General features: G+C 40.8%; 1 protein-coding gene across 1 annotated transcript; it reads left to right on the forward strand.

The window, feature by feature from the left end:
• The first annotated feature begins 1693 nt into the window (after nucleotides 1–1693).
• pxdc1b (PX domain containing 1b) lies at nucleotides 1694–17429 on the forward strand. Its single transcript, XM_083995970.1, has 5 exons — nucleotides 1694–2562; nucleotides 12879–12970; nucleotides 13089–13206; nucleotides 13318–13429; nucleotides 14619–17429. The coding sequence occupies exons 1-5, from the start codon at nucleotides 2307–2309 to the stop codon at nucleotides 14740–14742; spliced, it is 702 nt and encodes a 233-aa protein (XP_083852096.1). The 5' UTR covers nucleotides 1694–2306; the 3' UTR covers nucleotides 14743–17429.
• Nucleotides 17430–18409: the final 980 nt, after the last annotated feature.

Here is an 18409-nt window from a genome sequence, read left to right on the forward strand (position 1 = left end):
ATAATGCCTTTTTGACTCCATCCTGTGAGGTCGAAGCATAATCGAACCCAGATGTGTGCACCACTATCAATCCAGTGAAATTATCTTAAGATTGGTGTTTGGATGTCTTTCAGGATGACTCAGCTCTGCTTCTGTTGAAAGCTTGTGTAACACATCTTATCACACCTCAACCACAACATGACGGTTCAAACATTCAGCGCTGGCCTGAGCAACTTTATTATTACAGTGCATCACATGTAATTTTCTTCCCACTGTGTAATTTATACTGTTGTAATGATATAGTTTAAAGTTTGGTACAGTTAATATCTGAAGGAGCTCCTGTGTAATCTGTTTCACCTCATGCTATCAACAACATCTCAGATGAGCAATCTTGTAAATTTGCATTCATGCAGTGCGCCATAACTTCTGTAATTATTCCCTTTAGGATATTTTCCATATGCAGTGCCCCCATCTGCCATGAAATACAATGGGGGGGTCAAATACCACAAAGCTGCATGTGGAAATGTCATTAATTTAACTACTACAAAATTATACTGAAGCCTGATTGAAATGTATGTTTTCTATTAGTATTTTGTTTCAAAGAATACTCTCATTAAGTAAGGTTCAGTTTTTCTGTTACATCTCATCTCCATTTTGAATACCAGTCACCACCATAAGAAACTGAACATTCAAACATGTCCGCTGCTCTCAGTGGTTTTCCTTTCCAACCGGTACTCCTGAAAAGCAGATGGACTGCAATGTATCGGTAAATAAAAACATTTCCTTTCAGTAATATTTTTTGCTTATCCATACCGTAGCAGCATCTTTTCTGTGCAGACAGAAGCCCTGCTGGCAACAAGGAACTCTGAAACAGCTGAGCATAAAGCTGTCAGACAATAAGGAGATCTCTCTGGACAGTTAAAATGTGGCAAATTGAAACTTTATATTTTCCCGACTGGCTCTATTTCCTTATTCAGAGTACTTACTTCTGCCATTGTGAGCCAGAAACACTCATCAAGGTGCACTTGCAAGCTCAAAAGGGGCATGAAGGCAGACTTTTGCTCCCACAATCTGCTCTATCTCATAAAATGTAATGTGCCCATTAGAGCTAGATTGCCTTCTCTGATCTCAACTGTACCATTTCCAGTTTTATGCACAGATTTTCAGCATTTGTTCGTTCTACTTGTGTGCATCCGCATTGAGGAGTGTTGTACTTTTTTTATTTTTAAATTGCAATTAACATGATATTTCCTGTGCTGTGTTGTTATGAATTGCTTTTACCAGAACTGTTTGCAGACAGTCCCTCTCCCACAATGCAGCAGTTAATTACAGCTGAATCGTCATTACTTGACTTGGCCATGGCTTCCTGTAAAGCGCTTTTACTGGTCTCTGGCTCTCCACACTGAAACATTAGTGTGCCGCTCAATCTGACCAATGCAGAACAAATATGCAACTATTTTTCCATCACCCTGACAGGAGACAAATAATAGGTTTTCAATGCATCTTTTTGCTGTGGCTACAGTTTGCCTACCACAGTACAGTATTTCTATGTAGCCATGACTTATACGAGGTCAGAAACTGCAAACCCTGCAAATAAGATGTTGATTTTTTTTTTTTTTTTTTTTGGCCTCTTCTCCATGGTTATTTCCAGACATCTCATTTTAAGATTAAGTGATCTGGAATCAAATAGTTGGGCCCCCCCTCCTGATTATAAATAAGGAGATGGACAGTTTTGTTTTTGCAGCCCTTTGCAGGCTTTGCATAACAATACCCCCGCTGTCAAGGAGGGAGGAAGGAAGGAAGGAGGGAGGACGGAGAGGAGAGGGGAGGAAACTGTGCTGAAAGAAAATGCAACTACTTATCCAGACAGTGTGAAGTGAAAAGCTCTGGATTTAGGGCAACAGAGCAGACAAGGGCAGCAGCAGCTTTGACTTCACAGATGCAACACTTTTATGGATCTGTTTTCACAGCCTAGCCTATATACTATAAGGATGGTGACGGAACAATAAACTCTTACTTATAAAGGGCGTTATCTTTGACTCCAAACAGTCTATTTTTTTCCCCTCTCTACATCATGCCACGTTGAGATTACGCCTGTGATGGGCTGAGCAAAACGCAACGATCATCCTCCTCCTGCCTGACTCCACACACCGCTGACAGACCACAGAGAGGAGGACTCGCTGAAAAGTTCGGCTGCACCCAAAAGTTGTCTTCTTTCTTCATTTTTTTTTACTCTGTTCATTCCTCGGTCGTTGACACCCTCAGAGACCCACCGTCGTCCCCCTCCTCCCCGGCCCGCCCCAGCATGCTGGACTGACGTCTGAGGAATGGCATCGGCTGTGTTTGAAGGGACGTCGCTGGTCAATATGTTCGTCCGGGACTGCTGGGTCAACGGGATCCGGCGACTCATCATCAGCCAGCGGGGAGAGGAAGAGGAGTTTTTCGAGATCAGGACCGAGTGGTCGGACAGGAACATTTTATACTTGCATCGCAGCTATTCCGACCTGGGCCGGCTCTTTAAGAGACTTGTGGAGTCCTTTCCCGAGGACAGAAGAGACCTCTCCAAGTCTCCACTGATAGAAGGTGGGTGAAGGGAAACTACAGAATGTGACACTTGCATGACAGGAAGTGATGGCAGAGCATTTAAACCTATACCACAAATGACATGATCCAGGGTTTATGGCTACAAATCATGAGAAGTTATAACATAAATTTGCAACCACATCCCTCTAGTCCTGTTATAGCCTAACCATTGTTTTTTTTTCTGATCAACTATTTTTGTAAGAAATATAATGAAACATCCCCCAAATCTACTGTTGACAGTGACTGCCTGCAGTGAATCATTGATGTTTCATTATATTATTTACAAAAAATTGTTAATTCTCATAATTTTACACATGAAAAAACATATAGCCTATGGTGATACGTTTCTGTAGTTCTGTAGTTTCAGCTCATTGTTGGCTGCAGTGCATCTCAGTACAGCTCTTGTGTCAGTGCTGTTCACTCTTCAGGGCTTGTTTTTGCTATTTGACTGAGGATTGTCTCCAGTATACTGAGGAGGAGAACTTTGCCTCTGCCCACCACAGGAAAACCCCTGCAAAATTATATTCCTGTTTACATTTTCGCCCCAGATAGCACAACAGCTGCTGTTTTTGTGTGTTTGTGTGTGTGTTGGCTTCACATTTTTTGTGGATTACAGTCAGATCCTGTTTCCAGAACAGCTGTGTGAAGCAAAAAACAATAAAACATCTCTAAATGTGCAGTTTCCCGCCAGATACATTATCTCTGGGTCTTATGCAGATGGAACAACTGGGCATCCCGTCACAACGAAACACTTAAGTATTACAATGATGTGGCTCGTGGTGTTTAAGGAAGCCAAATGAAGGCAGGAAAACATAGTCAATGTAATCAATAAGGTTTGAGGGAGAATCAGACCACAACTCTGCTTTAGCCTGGATTTACTTGCTTTTGTTTGGACAGCTTAATAATTAACAAAGTCCACTTTCAGATGTCACATTAGCTGCCTATCACATTGCCTCTGTAGACCACCAGACCAACATGCCGATAGCTGTTTCCAATCCTTGTCAATATTTAAGACCTGCAAGAGTATGTGATCTGTCCGGTCTGCTCATTTGAAAAATACTAAAACTCCCAACACTCATTTCCATGTGGAAATTTGCTCACTGGTGCATCAAAATACTTTGTAGTTGTTACCAGACTGTTATCTGGAAACATTCGAACACACATGCACAGCAGAAACTTGCAGACATTACACAGAAGAGACACATGTCAACACAATGCTATAACAAAAATAGTTCCTTTTAATTGGTGATTTTTTTTTTTCGATCTGAAAGTGAAGAATTATATTTTTCCTTCCTGTGCTATGAAAGCTGTAACATATAAACAGTTTAAAAGGCAATCTCCCAAAATCTTTTTAGTTTGAGCAAATAAGATCAACCAGTGATGAAACTTAACATCATTGAGAGACTGAAAGGTTTTCATTCATGATGAGGTGCTGCTTCCATCTGGTTTGATTCTGCAGTGGAAGGTGAAGGCGGTATTTTGCAGAGCGCGGTGTTTTGTCAGATGTAGGGTGAACTATGGCCCTGACAGTTTGGATCTGACACCGCGGTGCCCTGGCATTGCCACCACAGTCTGGCTGTAATCCCAGCTTGTTCTCTGTGTGTGTGATATCCCCACACGGTCTCCTTGGCACTGCCCTTTTGTCTCTACCCACTGAGCCTATATGAATGTTTTGGAAACATCCCTTTAGTGGCGACTGGAAAAGCTCTGCTTCCTGCTCAGACACTGAAAATAGCTGACGGGTTTGTTGACAGCTCGCTCGCTCTGCCTCTGCCAGTGCAGTGTGCATTGCATTTTGGGAAGAGACATTTCAACGCTGATCATGACTCACTTTTCACTTCTTTTTTTTTTTCTAACTGTCTATCATTTCCTCATTTCCAAAAGCTAAATGGCGCTGTGATGTCAGTTCTGATATCCCTGTCTCTGTAGTTTGACAATTTCATTGATTGATACAAGCTACAGAGTGATTAACATTCTCCTCGGCCTTTTCTTAATCCCTGTACCTCCGCTCAATATTACATTTGCATCTCTTCTGATTTAGACAGACCATATCTCTGGTCTTTCTCGGTCCACTTTGCTCCAGTTTCTGGCTCTGCTCATGTTTTCCTGTTTCTCCGCTGCACCCAGGCAACAGGGGGGACATGCAGAGCTTCGAGACTTATGTCATGATGACAGAGAGGGAGGGAGAGAAAGAAAGAGAGAGAAAGAAAGAGGAGGGGTAACTGGGAGGCAAGATGAACTTCCCATATTTAGTCCCTGTGGTCTGTGAAAGCCTCATAACACTTACCTTACATGATGTGACCTCAGAGTGAACAGACAGGAAGCGATTGCTCACATTCCTTGTGAACCAGATACCACTGGGGAGTGTAGATACAGGCTGTCTGTGAAATCACTCCCACTTTATTCTTATATCCACTGCCCCTTTAATAGGAAACTGTCAACTGCACTCTTGAATCTCAGTCACCACCTTGTGTTCGTCATCATCTAGTAAAGGATCATGTGATTGTTTTGGTTACTCGGTGCAGGACAGGGACATGTGACGTTAGTGGGACGGGACTCCTTGAAGACATGCATGGAGTCACTGATGCTACAGCAAGATTACAACATTTTCATCTTAAAACAAAAACAATGTGTCTAGGTCTTAGGTCCGTATCAGAAACAATCACCATCCAGACTATCGCACCTGAAAACACATAGGGTACATACCTTAGCCACCACACTGGGCATGTGCAGGCTGGAGTAAAGAGGAAGCAGATTGACGGTTGATTAGTTGCAAAAAAAAGAAAAAAAAGAAGTAGAAGAAAACACCACAGATGAGGAACAGCAAACACAACTGCAGGGTTAAAATGCAAAATGTAATTGCACAACAGCTGCTAGCAAAGATCAATAACACTTTTTTGTCACTATCTATGTTGTATTTCCATCCAAACTGCAATGCAACCAATGAAGTTTTCAAATAAAAATGTGTCCAGCTGCGTTTCTAGGAGTGTCTCAACTCTCGAGTCATGTGAAGGGGAGGCAAAAACTTAGCGAAAGAGATTTTCTTAAAAAATGAAAAAGTAGTTGTGTGCCAAAAAGCCTGAGGCCAACATCACAGTGGCTCTGTGGATGTCAGTAAACGCCTCCAGGTTGTAGGATTGACAGCTAATTAAAATGGAGCAGGTGACTCTCATCAAATCAACTTTTTTGTCAGATTCAGTGAACATCTCATCACAGTCCACTAACTGTCTGGTCTGGTGAGTGTGTGAGTGTGTGTGTGTGTGTGTGTGCTGACAAAAAAAAGAGAAGAAAATCTGCATTTCCCACACAGCTTTGGCTCTGTAAATGGGAAAATGTCTCGGACCAAGTAGCGCAACACAATTCCAGCCAATCAGCAACAAGGGGGCATTTACGCTTGTGCACAGGACAAGGGAAGAAGGGAGATAGGGGAAAGGGTGCAAGGGAAATCTGGCCTCATGCTGATGGAGAGGGCCAAGTTAAGGATTATACCAGAGGAGGGAGAAGGAGCAGTTGACCCTGACCACACCACCGCACCATGTAGAGCGTTCATTCGGATCGACAGGAAGTCCAGACAAGAAACCAGTGGTGACGTTAAGCCGAGTACAGGAAAGGAACGTCGTCATGATCATGTTTTTTTTTTTAAACTCAGAATATATACTGTATGTGTGGATGTGGAGTCTAAATGTGCCTTTGACAAGATTCATTTTACAAATTAACATTTAGCTTGTAAGGAATTTAAGTTTTAACTGACAGAGATGAGACTGGTATCAATAGATGATTAGTAGTCTAGAAGTTTAGATGCTTGTTAAGTGCACAGTGCACAAGCTAGTGGCTTTGGACATGCAGACACAAACAATACTGTTCTTTGTCCTAACAGGATTATTGACTTTTGATGTCCTCTGCCTTGTTGATTGTGGTGTCCAGAAATAACATGGTGGTGCAACAGCGGCGAGCTAGTGGTTAGAAGATAAAGCGTGACGCTGTGCTGTGACATGTGCTTATCAGATCCATGCAGAAGATAGCTCCTGCGGCGGAGGATGACTTGGACACAGTGCAGTTCCTGTTGTAGACCTGCTTGTGCTGTTTTATTTCAGCTAATACTGAGGTACTAAGCTTGTGCTTTAAAGGGATAGTTCAGCGTTTTGGCAAATTGGCCCATTGCCATAATCCCTTTAGTTTTTAGGAGTAGGTTTGTTACCTTTAATTGTAGGTGCAAGCTATTTTTAGAACGGCGGAGCAGAGCTACGCTATGAAGGCTCATGGGATTTCTTGGTTTCCCTCATCAAACTCATCAAATACACAATCCAACAACTCCAAAACACTCTCATGGACAAGTTGTGACCTGCACATTCACCATGCTATGAGATAATAACGGAACGATACGATACGAGCGTTGTTTTTGAGGTAAATTCATGCAAAACCGCTGATGCTGATGATGATGAGTTTGATGAGGGAAACCAAGAAATCCCATGAGCCTCCATAGCGTACCTCTGAGGAGTTCGCGGTTCGGTTCCGCCGTTCTAAAAATAGCTTGCAATAAAGGTAACGAACCTCCTGCTAAAACTATAGGAATTTTGGCAATGGGCCAATTTGCCAAAATGTTGAGCTATCCCTTTAAGCTGAACGGGACCCACAACGCAGACCAGGTGTCGTCTATGAGGAAAAACTCTGGTGATCTAACAGTGCATGTGAAGGCAAGGCTGGGTGGCAGGGCAAACGGTGAGGCTTGGAACAGGATAAAAAAAAAGGTGTAAGGTGTAAATTCAGCTAAGTGGTAGCAAAATCACAGATGAGCCAAGTGTTACCACTAAGGGTCAACGAAGACCTGGCGAGGAGTGAAGTGACAGGTCAGGCTCTGATCCTGCAGACAAAGTAGGAGCTGATGGGTGTGTAGATGTTCCAGGTGAAGATCAGTGAAATGCCCAGTCCAAAGAGACAGACAACACAAACAACAGAGTGACAGGAAAATACTGCAGATCCTAACAAATATATTAAACGGAGAGGCTTTGCCAACATGGCTCGCTATCAGAGAATGAACAGATGGGTAACTTCGGTATGTAATTGCCAGAAAAGATAAATAAATAAGGCGGGATCACACACTAAAAATCATCTGGTGTGTGTGTAATTACTGTTATTGTTAAATCTAACCATCTTGTTGCATAAGGTGGTTAAATAAAGACAATTAAGCCAATGTTCTCTGAATCTTGGAGAGAAGACAAAGTGTTGATTAATTATTTATCACACAAGGACCGCTGTAGCCAGAAAGCCAACGCAGGAGATAGTCTCGGTTTCTACGAAGACATTTTCCAGAGAACCACCCTGTAATTGTAACAAACATAGCAAATCAGAGTTTAGACACACACAGATGAACACTTTGTAGTTCTCAGATGAAACCCATCCCATGCAGGGCCTCAGGGGTAATATCCTAGAGCACAAAGTTTTTTTTTCCCTCCTTTTTTTTTTTTTTTTTAATTGCCTGTGTTGATTTTGTATTTCAGTGATTCACTATGTGCCACTAGGGAAGGGGAGGTGCAGTATAGGAGGAGTATCCCTGGCAATCCAGTGGAGCACCGCAATTTTGGTGTCTGGATTGATTGCATTCTGTGCCGCCCATCTGCTTACACCACCTCAACAGCGCACACTCACACACACATGTTCTGTGCTATTTTGAAAACTAATTAGCACGGGGTGACTCTATGTGAAGTTTTCTAAAAGCACCAGGTCGGTGTTTTCTTCATCTGTCATGCACAGCAGCTTACATTCCTGAGAGTCCTTCAGCTGATTAGCATCCTCTAGCATCCATGTGATGGCAGCAAGCAGCTACGTGTTGAATCTGTAGCTTCTAATAGGGAGATATGTGCATCGTCTCTAAAACATGTCACATCCACTGTGGTTAACTCAATTTAATCCCTCATGCCATGCTGTTGCAAAAATAACTACACATGCTTCTTATTCCCATATTAAACAGACCTCTTAGAGTACATTTCTATAATTCTCCACAGCCTTCTAGGTGGAAAAGTAATCAGACAGTAACATGCAGCCATGTAAAAGTTTATAGGTTTCCTCTCCAAATTAAAGGTCCCATTTTGTGCAAAGTGAGATTATAAGATATAAAGCAGTTCTCTATTAATACTGTAAATTATTAAAGCAGCAGTCCAGGGGGAAAAAGCACTCAGCCTGTATTTGGAAACTAAGCCATGAAATTAGCTGTATGGATATCCTAACTTTGTGATGTCACAAAAGAGCACTCACCACTTAAGGCCATGCCTCAAGCCAGGTCCACCTGCTCTCATCACCCAAGATTTTGTTTTTTCTCAATGATTTATTGAAATCTGCTTCCTTTTTATTCAATCAATCAAAAAACAACTAATCTTTTCTTATTGGGCTCCAAATCCAAGCTCCAAATAGAAACGTTAGAGAGGAGATAAAACTACATGGAGATGGTTTTTGGTTACTTTCTATCAATATCATTATTTCCAATAGAATACTGAGCTACTACTAAAATACCACTAATATTAAAGCAGAAGTAAGTGGAATGTTTGTGTTAATATAAGTCTTAAATAGTTATATCTTCTGACAGCAATCACTTATATAGAGTGTTTGGTCTGAAACACGGGTCTGTCAGTCACTCTGCTCTGCTGTAAACCAAGGAGAAAACTTTCCTTGTATCCTACAACCTTTATCCAATGAGGAGAGAGAACGGCATAAAGGGGCGGTCCTCTCTGTGTGTGCAGCCAAGGGATGCGCATGAATGTGGTGACGTAGGGACGAGGACCAATAGATCCATGACGAGGGCGGGGACTGCTAACTCCATTGGCTGACAAGAAGTTAGCCAAAACGACCGGATCGCTTACTTCTGCTTAAATACAGTACTTGTGTTTATTTAGCTTAATTTGCTGTAACTTTGCAATCTGTGATCTTTTACTACCAGTTTTGAACACAACACCTGTGATTATGTGTGGTAATACATTGTCTCTTTCTTGTCCCAGTCTGGGTACACTGTGTGCTTACTATAGTCAGGGGGCTTAGCACCCTTTTTTGGGCTTACCGATACGGAGCGGATAAAAGCGTGAAATTTGGCACGAGGCTACGTCAGTACCTACTATATGATTTTAGCCTAGGAGCCCACCAGAATTTTTTTGAAATATCCATAAAAAGAACGATATTCTCTTGATCAAATTATATGATGAAAAATGTCATTTTTCTGAAGTCTTAAGAAGAAATTGATGGTAGCTAATTTGCTCATTATAGGCCATTGTATAACCTGAATCTGCTTTTAATTTGTGCACTGACCAGTAACCTTTCAAATGATGTGTATAAAACATGCATTACAGTATCATTATGGATTAATTGTGCAAAGATGCAAAAGCATCTGGAAGGGGTAGAGAGGCACTGGAGACTTATCATTCCAAAGTTATTATAAATGATTATAAATTAAATTAAGTTAATGAATGTCGTAAATTGATAATCTATTACTAGAATGGGCAATCCTTTGTTGGATGATTTCAAAGATCTTGTAACTCTTGACAGTTGCAACTGCACAGATGCATCTGCGGTAAATACAGAGACATAATTGTAGCAGGACACAGATCTGGACAAGGCTACAAAAGTAGACCTGCTGCACTTATTGTTTCTAAGAGCACAGTGGCCTCCATCAAAGGTTTGGGTCAACCAGGACTCTTCGTAGAGCTGGCCATCCAGCCAAACTGAACAGTTGGCAGAGTTGGTGAGAGTTGGTTAGAAAGGTAACAAAGAACCCCAAAAACAAACAAAAAAGCTGAGCTCCAGAGATCCTTTTGGGAGAGGGGAGAAAGTTACAGAAGATGGCTCAGAAGATGAGCCATTGCTGCAGCCTCCAACAAGCCTCCACCAATCTGGGCTATACAGCAGAGTGGACCAATGAAAGCTCACTCCTCAGTGTTACACACATGAAAGGCTGCGTAGAGTTACTCACAACCTTTAGGTGGTTGTTTGCAAATTCAAACCTTTCATATGTCATTCACTGACCACCGCTTATCCTGCACTAGGGTCACGGGTGAGCTGGAGCCTCTCACTTTACTAACGAGAGGAGGGCCCCAGCCGGTGAGTTCGAACCCAGAACCCCCTTGCTGTGAGGCGACAGTGCTAACCACTGCACCATCATGCCACCCATAATTAGCAGCCTGAAAATTGAAGGATTATCAAATTTCTTTTTGTAGCCTTGTCCAGATCTATGCCTTGCTACAATTGAGCTCTTGGGGCAGTTCCTTTGACCTCATGGATCTCACTTTGCTCAGATATGTAAATGAGCTGTATTAGCTGTATCTTATTGAGGTGTGTCTTTCAAATCATGTCCAAACTATTTATTTCAATACAGTTAGGCTCAAAGATGAAAAAATAAGTTGACAGCTCCTGAATGGCATACACGAGCATTGCAGCAAAGGGTCTATATGTTCAGGTGATATTTAATTTTTTCTATTTTTATTAAATTGCAAACATTTCTAAAATTCTGGGTTTGTGCTGTCATTAAGGGGTACTGGGTGTAGATTGATGAGGGGGAAAAAAAGATTTTATTTTCTTTCTCGCTTTTAATATAAAGCTAAAACTATGCAATATACACACATATACTGTATGTAATAAACACACATATGCAGCACACACACACATATGTAATGTACCCACATTTTGTGTGAGTATTCTTAGATTTTTTAAGAATCATTTCATGATGCTTAGAGGCTTAAAAATAGCAGGTGTTTTGGAAATATTTCATTGATAATGATGATTTTGTAATATGATATTTTACAGAAAATTTTTTCAGGGCTCCTAGGCTAAAATTATTTGTTAGACTATAAAGAAACATCATACAAATTTTTACGCTTTTATCCGCTCCGTAACGGTAATTCTGCTAAGCCCCCTGACTGCTAAAGCCAATAAATATTCCACCAGTTTGCACGTGATCCATAGCATAAGCAACCTTCATGGCAGGAAAAGTGGATAATACTTTACTCATCTGTTTATAACAAAGAGTGAGAGTGTTTTTCGTCTGTGGAGAAGTTTGAACCCAGGCCTTGATATAAACAACTGAAGTCGTTACACTGGTGTTATGTGTTGAAGAAGACCTGGAGGCGGTATGAGGCACAGACAGGGTGGGAGCCTCACTGGGCTGCTAGCGATGATATAACTGCCCAATCACTCTTCACACCCCCGTGGGTATGATGTCATCACTGTGGGACATTATAAATGGATGAGCTTGTGACTGTGCATGGTGTTGCTTTAGGCCGTCTTACTCAGTGCTTCCATGTAACTGTAACCGCTGTGTGAGTGTGTTTCATCTGCAGCACTGACATCAGACAGAGGCTCATCAGTGCGGCTGCAGTCTTCATCATTATCCTCCTCGCCACAGCCGCTTGTCAGCATGGCAGTAAATGATGCTTCGCTGGCTGCTGACTCACATGGGCGGTAGCTTTTTATTACTAAAAGTGCTGATTTCACACTTCATTTCAGTACCTTTTAAATTACATCGGCAGTTTTATAAAGGATTAACATGTTATCACAGACATTGTTGTGTTCTCTGCCCACCGTCATTACGTTCCACTGCTATTACACCGTTCTACAAACACCAGCATTTACACTGGCACTTTGACAGTATTACTTTATCGTGTGGACTGTGCAGACAGTGATAAGTAGTCTATTTTTTCCTCCCATGCCACTCAGGGTAAATATCAGGGGGCATTGTTAATAAGGTTACTGTATTTAAAAAGCTGCCACCTTTTTTTCTTACATTAGTAGCAACCTTTTTCAAGACTTTGGATAAATTCAGCCCTGTCTGGCTGTGTGTCTGCTGACCTATGGAGAGATAATAGTGTAAAAGGTCAGAGCAGCTGCCCTTTTTTATCATCCAGGCACAGAAATAGTTATATTCAACATTTTAATAGGGGAACATTCTTTACACATTGAACTATATTTATGTATTTTATAGTTGTTTTTTCAGGACAGAGTTCATAGAGGGTTTTTATTGATTGCAATCAAGAAAAACTATTTTCAGTGTTAATCTTTTGTTTTTACCATCACAAAGTTAGGTCTAGCAGCTCTGAGGTACTGATGCCTTGAGCCATGAGGTAACAACAGCTTCCTGACATGCTCACAATGACAGTTAACAGGTTATGGTAGTTTTAAAGGTTTTTAGAGATAAACCAAAAATATTGCACAAGCAAAATGAATTTCAAACTACGATGGTGGGAGAGGAAAGTTGACCAACATAACTTGATTAAGTTAGTTAATGGTATCTCAGAAAGTTAAAAAGAAATCACAATACACTGTATTTTTGTCTGTTTCAGGGCTGGTGAAAGTCAAAGAGGCAAATGACATTGAAGAGAAACTGAATGAGGTGGAACGACTTCTGAAGAATGCTATCAATATGCCGTGCAAGGTAGCCTTTAAAATTACAACTTGTATTTAGCACCTTGTTAGTATATTCAGTTTGCATTATATACAGCGGTCAGGACATGTTGGGAAACTTAAATGACTCTAAAACCCTCACTCCACAGTATTCCAGGTCAGAGGTCATGTTGACTTTCTTTGAGCGGTCTCCATTGGACCAGGTGCTGAGGAATGACAAAGTCCACAGAATCCAGCCGTGTTTTCAGAGTCCAATCAAGATCTCAGGTACGTGTGTGTGTCTGTTACTTTTTCTGTTAGAACACAGAGATGGAGACATTAGGGATGTCACAGTGACTCATCAGATGATGATGTAATGTTGCACTCTGTACCTTTCAGAAATCATGCGGTCGAATGGATTCTGTCTGGCCAATACGGAAACCATCGTATTTGATCACAACATCCCAGAAGAGAAGGAGAGACCTTCATCCACTGATTCTGTAGAACATACGTGAGTATTATACTCACTCAAGTGCTTCTCCCTCTTTACAGTTTCACTACACTGCATCATATTGAACCTAACATAAGTTTCACAGTTCCAAATACATAGATACACAATGCCTTGAGCCTGATTCAGAAGCGTTGCTAGTCATTAGGCTCTATATTGGGGCACAACTCAGTCTGAAACATATCATTTATGTTTTCGCCTGAGGTTGTGGGTGGGTTGGGTCTGACTCGACCCCTGACCTGGCTATACAAGCACTGATACGGATAACAGACCCACACACCGATGAGACGTATCGCTCCTCAATAATACTGCACAACAGAAAATAGCAATAAAAAACGTATGCTTACCTTTGAAACCCATAAACCATAGAACTCTGGGCCTCCTTATTCCAATGTCTTTACTTTACTCTTCATGTTTTTCGTCCTTTAGTTGTGCCCTTTGGTTCTCTATTTTTCTTGCTTTCCTCCTTATTTGCACCCAAAACAATCTTTCAAATGCGTTTCCCCCCCTCTTTTCATTTTTCTCAGAATAAAGGTAACTTCAAAGAGCAATAAAACAGAGACAGAGCACAAATACAGTTTGTTATTACCTGCAGTTTATTTACAGATTTTGATTGACAGAGGATTGCTTATTCTTTAATCATTAAAGTGTACCTACTATATGACATTTATACTGGGACACAGCTCATTTATACTGGAGCTCGTGCCCCAGTAAAAGGGGTCTGGTGATGTCCATAGCCTGATTTTACCTTGGGTTGTGCCCCAGACTGAGAGACCTTTTTGCAGGATGATGCAAATTCCTTGCTTGTTTTCCACATATGCAAGGATTTCCATGTTTGCTCTTTGAGTGCTTTGTTGAGTGAAGAGGCCCATGTATGAGAACCAACCCCAGGACCCTCCACCCCTCCTTATGCACCACAGGAAGTGTGTCTGTGCACCTCTTCCTTCCCTGGGTGTGTGGAGGAAACAAAAGAGGAACACATTCCTTTTGATTCTTCACACAAAATAAGACTTTACATCACTGCATAGCTAAAATTTTTAACCCCATGTAACGCTCTTATTGTAGTGTTTTTCCAGGATGTACAGAATCAACACCGGGCTTTAGATAAAAGGAATCAAACCTTTGATTCCAAGATTAGAGCACATGGGCTCATCCTGTCCTTGGAGTAATGTATCTGTCATTTTGTTGCCAGGTATGAAGATGGACCAGAGTTTCTGCCAATGGAAGCAGACGTGTGTGATGAGGAAACAGAGGCGTATGTCACCAACCTTTCCTACTACCATCTGGTCCCGTTTGAAACTGACATCCTGGAATGAAGGATTTACCCAGCGGACATGTTTTTTTTTGGTTTTTTTTGCTGAGGACCATGTACTCTAAAGTAGATCCAAGCTATGCAATGCTGCATGTACTGAAGCTGCCCAGAGCTGATGCCACTGCTTAATGTGGCATCCTCAATGGTTGTTTAAAGTTTTCATGTCGTAGTGGGGCAGGTGTACAGTATGCACCAAAATATTGAAAGAATGCAACAGCAGCAACACTTTTTTTTTGCCATTTTATGTGACGTCACCAGTGTGCCTCATCCACAGCCTTATTTGAGTGCATTAAATAAGACAAATAGACTGTATAGAAAGCTGTACCCTGACAAGGAGCAACTTTCTGCGGCAGCCACAATGTGAGGTTCAAAGTCCTCAGAGGGGTTTTGAAATACACCCTGTGACTATTTTGAAAGAACTGAAACTTAAAGTATCATATGTTTGGAGTTTGACTGCAAGAAAGAGGGAGAGGACTACTCATCGACTGAAATTTGAAAATGAATCAAGCCCATTGGACCAGTCACTGTTACTATAACTTTGCTGAATACACCAGCGATCTTTGCTCTTTAACTGTGTGCAGCCAGTTACCAATGGACCTCCCTAGTAGCATCGGTGGAGTTCTCCCTCAGTGTTATCCACACTGGTGTTTTGTTTGCTGTTGGAATACAGGAAGCTGTCATGAGGTTTTGTGTATGAGCTTTGATTATGGTGCAGCTTCCACCAGCAATTAGGATTTTTTTTTTTTTGGTGTCCAATCCAAAAACTCCAGTTAGTCTCTGTATAATGCAGCAGAGTGCCCTAAGACCCAAGTGAAACTATGTTCTCATAATAAAATGTAGCTACCTCTAAACTAAATGAATAGAAATCATATCTGAATTTATCCATCTAAATTTAAGATGAAACAAATAGTGACTCCAAGCTGCTGTTGAATTGAGCAGAATTTTTTAATTCATAGTTTAAGCTATAGGTTCATTTTTTATTTTTTAAATACATGTTCTGTTTCACTTGGGTCAATTTAAAGAAAATGATAAAAGTGCCATTATCATTTTGTTACTTACAACACAGTCTTTCCAAAGCAAGAGCTGACTGCTGCCTTTTTGGATGGTGAGATTTTTTTTTTTTTTTAAAGAAATATTGTCTGAGTGATAAATTAGAATGCAATATGTGTAAGTAGTGTCACTTGTGTCGTTGCTTGTTGTCTGTTTGTAAACAGATCATTTCATGTGTCAGAGCATAAAATGAGCGCTGCCATTATGTGGATAACCGAATCATCTCGCCGCCATTGTGGCCGTCTGACGAGTGTTAAAATAGGGCAAAGAAAGCTTTGTTTTGTTTTGTGGGTCAGCTGAGGTCACATCTGACCCATCCCTGTAAGATGACGTGAGCCGGTTCAGTCAGACAGCTGACTACAGTGAACGTGGGAGTCTGCAGCTCGGCCCGCGACGGAGAAGGGAACAAGTCTTCCCTTTTTCTGGAGAAGAAAAACAACATGGCTGTACTTTGTATAAGCTGTGTGAAATAGGCAAAGCCTTGATTAAAATTCATGCCTTTTGTATGTTTTATGGGTCCTCCCACAGCAAAAGGAGGGTGCTTTCACTTCTCTGTCGTAAACTGTGCGGCTCAGTGGAGCATTGCATGGGGTTTTGAATGCAGCTGAAATGTAAAGAAAATACATTTTTGTGCGGGTGAACTGTATGGACGTCCTTCTATATGCATTGTTTTGACTCTTCAGTCTATGCAGAGGTTGGATTATGGGCGTACAATGCAGGGCTAAGAGCTTGTGTCCAGTTTTTCACCCTCCCCAATACAAAGGAATTCAACCCTCACAAACTTGGCACACAAGACTTCAACAGGACGGTCCTCCGCATGAGTCTATTTAGTAACACAGTCATGATCACTATTCACCCCGTGAGAAAGTACAGCTCTTTCTCAGGGTGCGAAACTATTTCATGCTCCCTTTTTTTTCTTGCTCTTTCTTTTCTGCAAGAATGACGTCTTGAATTGATGGTTATTCTTGGACATAAAGGTTTCTGTTGTAAACAGCCCACATGGAGGCATTGATTAAGATGATTCAACAGCAAGAAACTGGAATTTGTCATTTAGATTTAGACACCAAGGTGAAATTTTCTCCGCAAAGAGCTGCTTGATGTTTCCCGAGTTCATATTTAAAGATCAAAGAATACAACACGCCTCCGTCTGCCTCAAGGCCCTCTGCCAGCTTACGCAGTCAGTGCATTATAAATATTCTGCCACAGTTTCCACGAAGTTATTAGGACGAAAATGGTACTCAGCTGATTTAGTGAAGTGACAGGAATGAGTAACAAAATGCTGCTACTCTACTCCAGTGAATTTATTTTGAACATATCACTACGTCCGTCAATGTCAGCCAAGGGGGTGTGTGTGTGTGGATTCAGCGGAGTAGAATGTGACAGATAATATGAAAATAATATTTCACAAAAAGTTTTATTTATTTTGTAAACTTCAGCCACACTCTGTGAAGCTAACCAATCTCTGCCTTGTAATGTTGATGTGCTCATGTGTGAGAGGTTCTGCTGTGTAAAATGTGACCAGCTGAAGATTATCTTCATTTTGAACTTTGAAAATGAAGTGTTTGATAACTTTAAAGCTATTCAGACAGTATTAGATACTATTATTCTCGAAGCTTCTCAAAACAAATAAATATGTTTTCAATAAAATAAATCTTTTTTGGTGTTTTTTGTAAATGAAATTTGCATGATGGGAACCCATATTAGGCTACATACAAAACGGTGCCTAGTCTCTATATAATCTCAGATCAAACTATTTAGATGTTAAAAGTGGTGGTAGAGGGGGAAAAAGGAGCTGCTGAATTTTTTACTCTAGATGTAGTAATTTGAAACAGTTTTTAGTCAATATGCACTATACACATAACGTTTAAGTATAGCTCTTCTAGTGCTTCCTCCAGTAGTCAACAGCTATGAATTTAGAAGATCTGTCGCCCCTTTCAGTGATCTCAGAGAGCCACCTTGTGGTGAGTATTGATAGTCATCTTTAGTGTCTCTCCTTTTTAAATCAAACACTGTTTTCCGGTCCTGCACAAAGTCAATAAAAAGAAAAATCAGTGTTCATTACAGAATACATAGGCTAGAAAAAGAGAAAACACAGAGTAGGCAGTATAACTCCAGAAATGTTGAGCCTAAAGGCATTTTATGTTTTTTTTTTAGTTTTTTTTAGTTTTTAGTGTTGCCTTCTGTTAGTGCTGTATGTTGTAGGCTACACGGTTGTACATTTTGAATTTCCGGGTTCAGTTTTTGCAAACTGCAAACTTCAGAATAAAAGGCAGAAAAGGAGAAAGATAGCCTAAATGAAAAGGACATCATACTGTATCTGAAAATAGATAAGATCTGAAACAGGAAATGTATCAAACTAAGTGAAAATGATTCGTTATTTGACAAAGGAGAGGTTGATTTAATTTAGGCTATGAGATGCAGTGAATGGAATTGAGTGTGTTTTAAGAAAAAAAAAGGAAGAAAAGAAAAAAAAGGTTTACTATTTGTTGTGGATTATGTTGAACGTATTACATCGAAATACCTTTATATCCATTTTTTTTCAAGAAAGTGGCCCCATAGATTTCTTCCTTTTCTTTTTCAAAATAAAATCCCCTGACTGTGCAGCTGTTGGCGCGTGAAGC

This window comes from Trachurus trachurus, assembly GCF_905171665.1.
Source record: "Trachurus trachurus genome assembly, chromosome: 20".
NCBI lineage: Eukaryota > Metazoa > Chordata > Actinopteri > Carangiformes > Carangidae > Trachurus > Trachurus trachurus.

Bases quoted from the DNA above. Each gene is read 5' to 3' on its own strand.
- pxdc1b (XM_083995970.1), top strand. From the start codon at position 2,307: ATGGCATCGGCTGTGTTTGAAGGGACGTCGCTGGTCAATATGTTCGTC. The intron at 13,207-13,317 runs GTACGTGTGTGT...TGTACCTTTCAG, and splicing joins GAGTCCAATCAAGATCTCAG to AAATCATGCGGTCGAATGGA. The intron at 13,430-14,618 runs GTGAGTATTATA...TTTTGTTGCCAG, and splicing joins ACTGATTCTGTAGAACATAC to GTATGAAGATGGACCAGAGT.